At 50.4% G+C, this 12,485-nt stretch overlaps 1 protein-coding gene across 1 annotated transcript; it reads right to left on the reverse strand.

Annotated features, from left to right (window-relative positions):
- Positions 1 to 6,434: 6,434 nt before the first annotated feature.
- LOC147986698 (uncharacterized) lies at positions 6,435 to 7,004 on the reverse strand. The gene has a single exon (XM_087542117.1). It carries the CDS (start codon positions 7,002 to 7,004, stop codon positions 6,435 to 6,437), a length of 570 nt encoding a protein of 189 aa, XP_087398243.1.
- Between the last annotated feature and the right edge of the window lie 5,481 nt (positions 7,005 to 12,485).

Genomic DNA, 12,485 nt, shown 5'->3' on the forward strand with positions numbered 1-12,485 from the left:
ACATCGTATTGTTAGGGATCCAAAGTAGATCAAGTTCCTTAAGGAGTAGAAGTCGCTGACAATGGCGCTTTGCCACCGGCCCGTCTAGAATGGAACATCTCCTGTCTTAGAATGACCAGCTAATTAGTGGAAGTCGCTGACAATGGGCTAATTAATCACAGCTCCTGTAGAGCTGCCACTCACGTCTCAGTGCTGTCCATCCGCCACCATCAGCATTCAGCAAGCGGGACTCGGGAAGAGCGAATCAACGGCGTCCCGGAGTATCACTTTTGCCACTATTAGCTTTGACAATGTTTCACAATTGTCACTTTGAAAATTGTATTTTTGCCATGAAATGGCAATTGTGATGTATTGTCAAAAGCTACGTGTGGCAAACCTGAAATGTCAAATTCTAGAGTGGCATAAGTAAAGTCGACAAAACCTAGAGTGGCAAAAACAAAGTTTTCTTCCAACGTGGATTCACGTAGAACATCCCGCCACCATACGAACATGGTATAAAGGAGAAATATTAGGCCCAAACTGAAAAGTGTTACACCCCATTGAAATGAGTGCATGTACATCACACCTCCTATGGTGGTTGCCAAAGCTCCGAGTGAACCCGAAATAGGCCATGGACTTGGATCTACCAAATGCTAAGACTGCCTCTGAGATTCAATCATAAACCACTTTGCCCCGGTTGTATGTAAACCCCCCTTTACCCCCATCCCCTAAAGTGGTAAAGAAGGAGGCTCTTTTTTGTCTCATTAGGACAAACAAATAGGAAGGGATAGTTCTTTCATTGCATTTCTCACTTCGAGTACAAGATCTAAGCCGATCACGGATGACACGGCCACATGAAGGTGCGTCTGCTTCGCTCGCCAGCGGATGACCGATGGGAGTCTTTGCCTGGAGACTCCTCGCATCGCATGCGATACCACTGTAGAAACCACACGAATCCAATCCTCGCTGGCCGCTACAGCATCGGTCTATTCAGATTCACTCGTTCGTTGGTTCAAGCGGTTAGCTGCCGCGGCGCGTATGATGCATGCAATCTGATCATGGAGCCGTTATCGATCCATGTGCGCACCGCGTCGGCCCCGACCATGATTGCGGCGAGCATCCTACGTTGTAACGAACGCCCGTGTAAGGCCGGCCGCCCCCAGCATCAGCAGAGTTTATTAACGAGTGACCGGTGATGCGATATCATCACTTGAAGGGTTCGGCGCGCCATCATTGTCAGTCACGGCGACAGTGAGATCGAGCATCATCCCGCGGATCATGTCAGCTCCTTTGTCCTGGCAGTGCCAATTATATCGACCCCTTCCTTCCGGCATTGGAATATCTTGCTCATCCATCTCACCGATGCCGGGGCCTTCGCACGCAAACAAGGTATCCGGGGGATCTGCCAAGCATCTTTCCACTTCAGTCGATCGATCTAGACTAGAGACGTGGTGCGGTGCTCCTGCCACCTTTCGCTTCCTTGTCGTGGAGGAGGATACTCCATCCACCATGGAAGGAAGAAAGTTACCGAAAGCAATAGGGGAAAGAAAATATGGGAAAGGGGACGCCGGACATACATACGCCATGGGTCGTTCCTCTCGTTCTAGACTCTCCAGGAGGTGACGAGTGATAAAGTAGCCATCATCTTTCGGTTTGGAGCGGAGGAGTCATAGAGACGTCCACCAATCTTTGATGGAGCGCGCCAGGTGCCAGTTGTTGGTGTTGATGCTTTCCAGTTGAAGCCAATCCTTGATCATACCCCAAAGCCTTATGGAGTATCTACACTTGAACATGAGGTGCTCGATGGATTCTTGTTCTCTCTTGTAAAGGGGGCAAAGCCTGCAGTCATGCCATCCTCGCTTGGCCAATCGATCAACGGTCCATACCTTATTTTGCCTGGCCAACCATGCGAAAATTTTGACCTTTGGCGGTGCCCAAACTTTCCAAACTACCGCCCCCAAAGAGGGGCGGAGAAGGCCGAAGAATTGTTACATGTAAGCGGACTTGGCCGTGTAGATCCCACTTTCCGTATGCTTCCATACGATACCATCTTTGGCGTTGGGCTCAAGGGTGAAGTCATGAGTGGTGATCCATAACGCAATGAATTGTCGGAGATGCTCTAAGGTTAATCTGTTGGCGACCTTGACATTACCAACCCAAGCGTCATCTTTCATTGCCCCACGAAGCTTCCAATTTTTTTCGTGAGGACACCTCATAGATAAGGGGGCGACATCTTTCGGTTTGCGGTCTTGTACCCAAGGGGGGTCCCAGAAAGGGGTGCGCGCGCCATAGGAGGCATAGAAGAGGTTCTTGTCCATCTCATCGCATGGGTTGCCGGACCCAACCACAACTTGGTGGGTTCCTTCCACTTAACCAAAGCCATCACAAGCGAAGGGCCCTCAAATTTTTTCTGTGTTCAGAATTCCAAGGCCCCCATACTCCGAAGTTCGGCAGATGGTGTCCCAGTTAACCTTGCACTTGGTGCCGGTACTTTTCTCCGTTCCCGCCCAAAGGAAGGCTCTCTCGAGCTTGTTCACACTATGAAGAATACTCGGGGTGGGGGTGGGGGGGGGACGATGAGAGGCGTTACGAAGTAGATGGCATGCGAGAAGAGCACGGACTTGACAAGAGTGACACGCCCAATGGTTGTGGCGGTGATACTCTGGCCATCCCAAGGGACAAGCTTGGCAGCCACCTTATCCACGAGGAACTGAAAATCTCTGACTTTGAGTTGCCAAACCGAGAGCGATAGCCCCAAGCATTTCATCGGGAAGGAAGCACTTGTAGCCAGCAGGTTTTGTAGGATGTCATCAAGGTTCAAGTGGCCACATCGAATTGGAACCATCGAGCTTTTCTGCAAGTTTGTGCGAAGGCCTGTGACGTCACCAAAAACATTAAGCAAGTGGGAGAGGTTGTCGATGTCTTTCTTGATGGGGGCAACGAACATAGCCGCATCATTCATATAGAGAGAAGTTCTCATGATGGTACCGCGACCTCGAATCTTATATAGCAATCCCTTCCTAGTTGCCACATCGAGGCGGGAGCTACGGGAGCACTGCTACAGACGTACAAGTGCTTTCATTGCAGCATCTTGTTCATATAAACAACAAACCATGGACATCGCTTCTATGGAGGCGTACACACTACTGGAAGGTTTGCGGCTCGTCATGAGTTACGCATATTTTTAGTGGCTGTGGGGTGTGATCCCCCGAAGATTGTCCAAACTATTCTAGATCCTTTGGAATACCGTGCATCCGTAGCGGTGGTAACAAATGATAGACGTAAGTTGATGAGTTCTTTGGGACGATTGTGCATTGTGCTCGGAAAAGTAATGCCTACCGCGCATTATCTTGGTCGAGCGGATTACAGAAGGAAACGGGTGTGGTGCAAACATCTCCATGATTTCTTAATCCCCTTACTTGTAACAGATATGATTTGCTTTTAATAAAGGCCGTCCAAGTTTTTCTTTTAAAAGAGAAAATAGGCAGAGCTGCCGTTGGTTTTCTTGGAGAGAAAAAATATAGACCAGGATCGGGCTATGCGGTTGATGCCCCCAACAAGTAAACTCCCTTTTGAGATGCCCCCCCATCGTCCGCTCTCGGGCGACCCGGGGGCGAAACCCTAGGCGCCGCTGGTCCCCCGCCTCCGCTTCTCCTCCTTCCCCGCCGCCGCCGGCAGCCGCGTCGGGCTTGCCCACGCGGCGGTAGGCGGCAGCGGGGGCTTCCTCGCGCACCCGCCTCGATCTCTGGAGAGCCCCCCCACCCCGCATCAGGCGCCGCCGCCCGCTATTCCCTGGTGGCCGCCGAGGCCGGCCCTCTGCGGCGGCTGCCGCCAGCGTTGTCGCCCCGCGCCTGTCGCCGGGGACGGCTCCGCCCATCAGATCCGGCCGCCTTGGCCCTGGGATCGGAGCCATACTCCGATCTGGCGGCTGGTGGGCCGGGGTTCGCCAGATCCGCCCGGATCTGGCCGGCGTGGCCTTGCCTCGTCCTGCCCGGCTTGGATGTTCGCGGTGTGGTGCTCCCTGGTGGCGGTGGTGTGGGTCGTTCTCCATGTTTCGACGGGATGTGTGTGGTGGGTGGATGCCGGGGCGGCGGCCTCAGGCGGTGTGGACGGCGTTGCCTCTTCGGCGGGCAACGGTCGTGGGTGTTCGTGGTCCGCGACTTCGGCCGTGCGGGCGGCGAGGTCTCCGTGGACGTCTACTATAGTGGGTCGGGGTGCCCCGTCACCCGGCGTGCCTGCTTCGATGAAGTCCAACGCTTTCTCCGGCTGCGTGCGCTCCCCTGGCCAGGTCTTTGGCTGGGTGGATGGGATGGGGGCGGGACCAGGGGAAACCCTTGGCCGTCGGCAGAGGCCACGACAATGGCGGCGCCTTTGCTGGGCGTCGGTCCCCTTCTTGGAGGCCTTGTCGAGGTCCTCTCCCGTCTTTCACCGTGATCTTCCTTTGGGCGAAAGCTCTAGTTCCCCTTGCGGGCGACGGCGTCGTACCCTCGTCGCGCTCCTTCTTGAAGGCGTCACCTGGGGTTCCCAGAAGCATGGTAGGCGCTTTGCGGTGCGTGTGAGGTGTTTGGCGGCGGCATTGTGTGCAGCGTTTCACCTATTCTCCGCCGGTCTTCGTCCTGTGATAGCGCTCCTTCTGCTTGGAGATGGACTAGCGTAGATTGTGGTCGTCGTTTGGCATCTTGATGGCGTCGATGGCGGAGGATCCTGCCAAGGTTGGCACCTCAATCTGCTCTGAAAATGGACCAGTGGAAGATGGCGGCGACGACACATGTGAGTGCGTCAGACCGGATTGTGCCCCGGACCCGGTATGTGGCTCGGTCGGGGCCTCCGGCTTTAGATGTTAGGCTTAGGTGAGAGGTCTGGGTATTTGGCCCAGTTTGCACCCCCTTCATCATATGGATAGGAGTAGCGGCAGATGTTGCCAAGATGGCCGATTCAGGCATATTGTTATACTACTTTGTAAGGTCCTCGAGAATAATCAATAAAATGGCCGTATGTATCTCCCAGATGCAGAGGTCGGGGGTCATCCTTCTTTTCTAAAAAAAAGATCGGGCTATGCGCACACACGGATGAAACAGTGGAAACACACTCACTACAATCAGCCCGTGAAATATGTACGCGTACCTAGTGCTGCCAGTCAAAGATTCTACAAGTCAAAGCCAGCAAATTCACATGTTCCTGCACCCATTTTTAAAGTTGAACTCTTTGCTTTGATACTACCGTAGATGTGATCCCATGAGCGGATAAACATTGGGTTATCTGCACACCACACTCCCCCGTGCCTTGCACGCACCCTCAGAAGCTTCCTCTCGCCTGGAGCTGGAGGTCACATCCGTGCACACGGAACACAAATTTCCTCGTGTTTCTTCCTTGCATGGCTCCATGCCTCTTCTTTTTTGTTTATCTACGTATATAAAATGAAAACATCTCTATATCTTCAAAAAAAAATTGAACATCTCTGTGCGAGGTACTATCATCCGTATGTGCCTGCATCCGTCTCTCTTCTCTCTGTGCTCCAGTTGCTTTCACCGAAGGACGGGACGGCGAGTGAGGCAAGCAACTTGGGCAAGCAGCTCTGACATCAGGACGGCGCACATCAAGCCACCGTCACGGACACGCGGGGCCGCGCCGCCCTCGGGCCCGCACGCAAGCAACATGCAGACGGGCGGGGCCAGTTGACGTGAGCAGCCGAGGGAGAGAAGCATCGGCGCAGCCCGCAGCCACGGCCCACGGACGGCCACACGGCACCTACCTACCCGCCGGCGCGCGCAAACGTTGCCTCGGTGCCGGGGTCGGGGCGGTTCATCAGGCCTTTCCGCGCGGTCGCACGGCGGGTAACCGGCGCGCGGGTCCACCCGTCCCAACCCCCACCACCACCTGACCACTCTACCCCTAGTGGCAAAATTTCGTGTTTTAACCCTTTGCACGTATAAAATCGGAATCTGACCCCAGTTTAGAATTTTTTTTAAAAATTTGACCCTTTTGCTACCGCCAAAGGGCCCGGCGGTAGGGTCAGGCAACCTACCGTCAGGGGTTCTGGCGGTGGCATGGATGGCCCACTGCCGTTACCTAACGGCCAGCTCAACACCCTACCGCCGCAGGATTCGGCGGTAGGTTGCCTGACCCTACCGCCGGACCCTTTGGCGATAGGGTACTGTGGTTTGGGGTTTTTACAAGTTTTTGTGATTGTTTTTTTTAAGTTTTATCACGGGTTTCACACAGGTTGACAAATAGCAAAATATGAGCTCACATATTAATAAAGGTTCCACATAGCAAATATCAAATAGTTTGACAAACACGCACATAATTTCACAAGTAGGAAATAGCAAATAGCAAACTTGTCCACATAGTTTGACAACCCCCACTAACGCAAGTAGTTTCGCAAATAGCTTTCGCAAAGCCAACAAACGGTGCAACAAGTTCTTAGGAGAAGTTTATAGAGCGGGCAAACATCTTCAGAGGTCCTTGTATGTTAGGCCTGGCCGTGGAGACAGATACGGCAGCGGATCCACCGGTTTAGGCGGAGGCGGAACGCTGGTCGTCATACGACCGTTCAAGCACTCCCACCTTGCCTTGCCCGCTGGAGTTTTCGCCTCCGCCCTTCCCCAGCTGATGATATCGAATGCTGATGCACTTGGGGGCGGCATCCTGGCTCTCTCCTCCGCATTGAAATCGAAGTAGATTCTCCGGCCCAAATTGCGCAGCTCCCAGTTGGAGTGTCGCTTGGCAGCTTCAATGCTCCCTTCCCGGCGGACACTTGAGATAGTTGGATCTGCCTCCATCTCTGCAATCACTCTCTTCCACTCCTTCACACTCTGCGACCAACACTTGACATCATCGAAGATCCGCTCTGCCCTCTCGTGCCACCGCATTGCCATCGTCGCCTCTAGGACCTCGTCTAAAACAGCTCCCACCGGCTGCAGAAGCTCGGGGAGGGCCTCATGCAGGTACGACAGTGGCAAGGCAGACGGGTCACGTTGGAGATGAATGGGCGATGCTTGTGCCACGGTTGCAGACCTAAACATATGGATGCATCACACATTAGGGTTCATCATCTCCAAAAAAATCTAAACCTAGGGTTCATCATATGGTCAAAAATTCTAAACCTAACTTGTATTCAATTAGGGCTCATCACCTTCAAAAAAACCTAGCTTGTATTAGGGTTCATCATGTGTTCAAAAAATATCAACTAGGGTTTCATCATGATTCATCAGGAAGATCATCAAAAAATATCAACTAGGGTTCACCATGAACATGAACATGAACCATTCTTAGACTACAAAAAAGAGGAGTGATTTGACTCAAAGTAATTGGGGGATCAGACGAGCTTACTTTCCTCTTTTCGAGGTGATCTCGATCCGCAAAATCCATGAAGAAACGAAGAAGATCGGAGGGGGGAAATGGAGGAGATGAGAAAGGGGCGAGAGGAAGAAGAAGGCGGCTGGAGGGGATAGGGGGTGGGGTGGGTTTGGGTGGGGCGGCTGGGTTTATAAATGCCCAAACCCTACCGCCAGCAACCACGGCGGTAGGGCTAGACAACCTATCGCCACAGGGTTCGGCGATAGGGTCGGAGACTCTGGCCTACCTCCTGTGACCAAAACTGGCAGCAGCTCAGGGGGAGGGTTGCACACCCTACCGCCAGGCTTCATGGCGGTAGGCTCATACCGCCAAAGACCCTGGCGGTAGGGTTTGCAACCCTCCCGCTGAGGTGATGCCAGTTATGGTCACAGGAGGTAGGCGTGCTGGGGGGGGGGACTTACCGCCGGAGGGTGTGGCGGTAGGCTGTACAGACCTACCGCCGTAGGTCTTGGCGGTAGGGTGGCCCATAGTGCATTTTTTGCACCTCCTAGCTTCTCTTGTCTTCAATTTTTGGCACACAACAATTAAATAGTTGTAAACATGAAGCATGTGTATGACATATCAAGCACACATCCACAAATCCACAAATAAGATAGGTTGGATACATAGCAAACAGACATCCACAAAGGTTTCACCAAGTTTTACATACCAAATTCACGAAACAGTTTCACGAGCAAATCCATATGGTTCACGAAGCAAACATGAAAGTTTTTAGTTCAACAACACGACAGCAACTTCAGTCCCTCCTTCCCCTCTTTGCGGTCCGATCCTCGTTGTTCTTTGATCTCTTCTCGGCCGCCTTCTTGCGATGAGTAGGACACGCTTTCTGAAATGGGGATGGACTCTTCCAATCCTTCTTCGACACATTCCTCTTCTCACGCTGGGTTGTCTGAGTTGCTAGAGGTCCGTTGTGATCATCGTACTCCTCCTCCTCATCGTCCTCTTCCTCATCATCCTCTTCCTCTTCTGCTCCCTCTTCCTCGCCCTCTTCTTCATCATCCTCTTCATCATCATCGTCCTCGCCCTCCTCCTCGTCATCTTGAACAGTCATAGACGATGAGGCAGCCTGGCTCGGTGAAACGAGGCTATGCATCGGTGCTGCAGGAGCAATCACATCAGCGGAGGAGGTGGCACACCCAAGCAGGCCCACAAGCTTGCGACATTTTTTGATGAACTTCTGCAATGAGAACGAAACAATAAGCACAATATGGATCAACTTCATGGTGAACATAAGCAAATGAACTCCGTGTCACCTTCACCGTTCCCCTCAACTTGTTCTCACTAGCTCGAGTCCCGGGGATAGAACTAAGCGCATCAGAGGCATCAAAAATGCTTTTGTTCAACTCCGAAGACTGCAATGTAATAAAATGAGTCATTAGCACTAAAGTTGATTTCATCCAAACTTCGGTTGAAAACAGATAAAAACAACCTACCACTCTGTTCATGATGGGTCCATACTCCCTAAATCCGCTCTCTAGCTCTCTGATGCTGTCATTGTAGGCTTCATTCTCGGAGTCGTCGTCGTGCATACTTTCGGCATCTGCTGCCGTCCACTATGGCCTTAGGCGCAGACGATGCTTGATGCCATCGTCGTACCACAGCAGGTGATCCGAGTACTCCTCCCAGTTAATCACTCTTCTCTCCACATCTTTGCGAGTTTTCCACTGGTTCCATTCAGTCACGTATTTGGCATGTTGCTCTCCCCAATCAGTGATAGACTGATTCTTCTTCCTGCTCAGCCTGCCAAGCACAAGAAAGATTGTAAACATTAGGAAGAATGTAAAACATCAAAACAAAAGTTGGTAACGATGAGAACGGGCGGTGGTACTTGAAGGAAATATGCCCTATAGGCAATAATAAAGTTGTTATTTATATTTCCTTATATCATGATAAATGTTTATTTTTCATGCTAGAATTGTATTAACCGGAAACTTAGTACATGTGTGAATACATAGACAAACAGAGTGTCACTAGTATGCCTCTACTTGACTAGCTCGTTGAATCAAAGATGGTTAAGTTTCCTAGCCACAGACATGAGTTGTCATTTGATTAACGGGATCACATTATTAGAGAATGATGAGATTGACTTGACCCATTCCGTTAGCTTAGCATTTGATCGTTTAGTATATTGCTATTGCTTTCTTCATGACTTATACATGTTCCTATGACTATGAGATTATGCAACTCCCGAATACCGGAGGAACACTTTGTGTACTACCAAACGTCACAATGTAACTGGGTGATTATAAAGGTGCTCTACAGGTGTCTCCGATGGTACTTGTTGAGTTGGCATAGATCGAGATTAGGATTTGTCACTCCGATTGTCGGAGAGGTATCTCTAGGCCCTCTCGGTAATGCACATCACTATAAGCCTTGCAAGCAATGTGACTAATGAGTTAGTTGCGGGATGATGCATTATGGAACGAGTAAAGAGACTTGCCGGTAACAAGATTAAACTAGGTATTGAGATACTGAGATCGAATCTCGGGCAAGTAACATACCGTTGACAAAGGGAACAACGTATGTTGGTATGCGGTTTGATCGATAAAGATCTTCGTAGAATATGTAGGAACCAATATGAGCATCCAGGTTCCGCTATTGGTTATTGACCGGAGATGAGTCTCGGTCATGTCTACATAGTTCTAGAACTCGTAGGGTCCGCACGCTTAAAGTCAGGTGACGATCGGTATTATGAGTTTATGTGTTTTGATGTACCGAAGGTAGTTCGAAGTCCCGGATATGATCACGGACATGACGAGGAGTCTCGAAATGGTCTATACATAAAGATCGATATATTGGACAGCTATATTCGGACACTGGAAGTGTTCCGGGTGATTTTGGAGAAAACCGGAGTGCCGGAAGGGTTACCGGAACCCCCGGGGAAGTATTGGGCCTTAGTGGGCCTTAGGGGAGAGAGAGAGAGCAGCAGCCTAGGAGGTGGCGCGCCCCCTCCCAAGGGGAGTCCGAATTGGACTAGGGGAGGGGGGGCGACCCCTCTTTCACTCTCCCTCTCCCTCTCTTTCCTTCCCCCTTCCTCCTCCTAGTTGGACTAGGAAAGGGGGAGTCCTACTCCTACTAGGAGGAGGACTCCTCCCTCTCCTTGGCGCGCCCCAAGGCTGGCCGGCCTCTCCCTTGCTCCTTTATATACGAGGGCAGGGGGCACCCTAGATACACACAAGTTGATTGTTCCAAGCCGTGTGCGGTGCCCCGCTCCACCACATTCCACCTCGGTCATATCGTTGCAGTGCTTAGGCGAAGCCCTGTGCCGGTAGCTTCATCATCACTGTCATCACGTCGTCGTGCTGACAAAGCTCTCCCTTGAATTCTACTGGATCGTGAGTTCGTGGTACGTCACCGAGCTGAACGTGTGCATATCGAGGAGGTGTCGTACGTTCGGTACTAGCATCGGTCGATCATGAAGACGTACGACTACATCAACCGCGTTGTCATAACGCTTCCTCTTACGGTCTACGAGGGTACGTGGACAACACTCTCCCCTCTCGTTGCTATGCATGACCATGATCTTGCGTGTGCGTAGGAATTTTTTTGAAATTACTACGTTCCCCAACAACGGCATCCGAGCTAGGTTTATGCGTAGATGTTATATGCATGAGTAGAACACAAGTGAGTTGTGGGTGATACGAGTCATACTGCTTACCAGCATGTCATACTTTGATTCGGCAGTATTGTTGGATGAAGCAGCCCGGACCGACATTACGCGTACGCTTACACGAGACTGGTTGTACCGACGTGCTTCGCACACATGTGGCTGGCGGGTGTGAGTTTCTCCAACTTTAGTTGAATCGAGTGTAGCTACGCCCGATCATTGTGAAGGTTAAAACAGCACATACTTGACGAAATATCGTTGTGGTTTTGATGCGTAGGTAAGAATGGTTCTTGCTCAGCCCATAGCAGCCATGTAAAACTTGCAACAACAAAGTAGAGGACGTCTAACTTGTTTTTGCAGGGCATGTTGTGATGTGATATGGTCAAGACATGATGCTAAATTTTATTGTATGAGATGATCATGTTTTGTAACGGAGTTATCGGCAACTGGCAGGAGCCATATGGTTATCGCTTTATTGTATGAAATGCAATCGCCATGTAATTGCTTTACTTTATCACTAAGCGGTAGCGATAGTCGTAGAATCAATAGTTGGCGAGACGACAACGATGCTACGATGGAGATCAAGGTGTCGCGCCAGTGACGATGGTGATCATGACGGTGCTTTGGAGATGGAGATCAAAGGCACAAGATGATGATGGCCATATCATATCACTTATATTCATTGCATGTGATGTTTATCTTTTATGCATCTTATTTTGCTTAGTACGGCGGTAGCATTATAAGATGATCTCTCACTAAATTTCAAGGTACAAGTGTTCTCCCTGAGTATGCACCGTTGCGAAAGTTCGTCATGCCGAGACACCACGTGATGATCGGATGTGATAAGCTCTACGTTCACATACAACGGGTGCAAGCCAGTTTTGCACACGCAGAATACTCGGGTTAAACTTGACGAGCCTAGTATATACAGATATGGCCTTAGAACACCTGAGACCGAAAGGTCGAGTGTGAATCATATAGTAGATATGATCAACATAATGATGTTCACCATTGAAAACTACTCCATCTCACGTGATGATCGGACATGGTTTAGTTGATATGGATCATGTGATCACTTAGATGACTAGAGGGATGTCTGTCTAAGTGGGAGTTCTTTAGTAATATGATTCATTGAACTTTAATTTATCATGAACTTAGTGCCTGATAGTATTTTGCATGTCTATGTTGTTGTAGATAGATGGCCCATGTTGTTGTTCCATTCAATTTTAATGCGTTCCTAGAGAAAGCTAAGTTGAAAGATGATGGTAGAAACTACACGGACTGGGTCCCTAACTTGAGGATTATCCTCATTGCTGCACAGAAGAATTACGTCCTGGAAGCACCGCCAGGTGCCAAACCCGCTGCAGGAGCAACGTCAGATGTTATGAACGTATGGTAGAGCAAAGCTGATGACTACTCGATAGTTCAGTGTGCCATGCTTTACGGCTTAGAACCGGGACTTCAACGATGTTTTGAACGTCATGGAGCATATGAGATGTTCCAGGAGTTGAAGTTAATATTTCAAGAAAATGCCCGGATT

Source organism: Triticum urartu, chromosome 2A (assembly GCF_056163025.1).
Source record: "Triticum urartu cultivar PI428250 chromosome 2A, HENAU_Tu73, whole genome shotgun sequence".
Classification (NCBI taxonomy): Eukaryota; Viridiplantae; Streptophyta; class Magnoliopsida; order Poales; family Poaceae; genus Triticum; species Triticum urartu.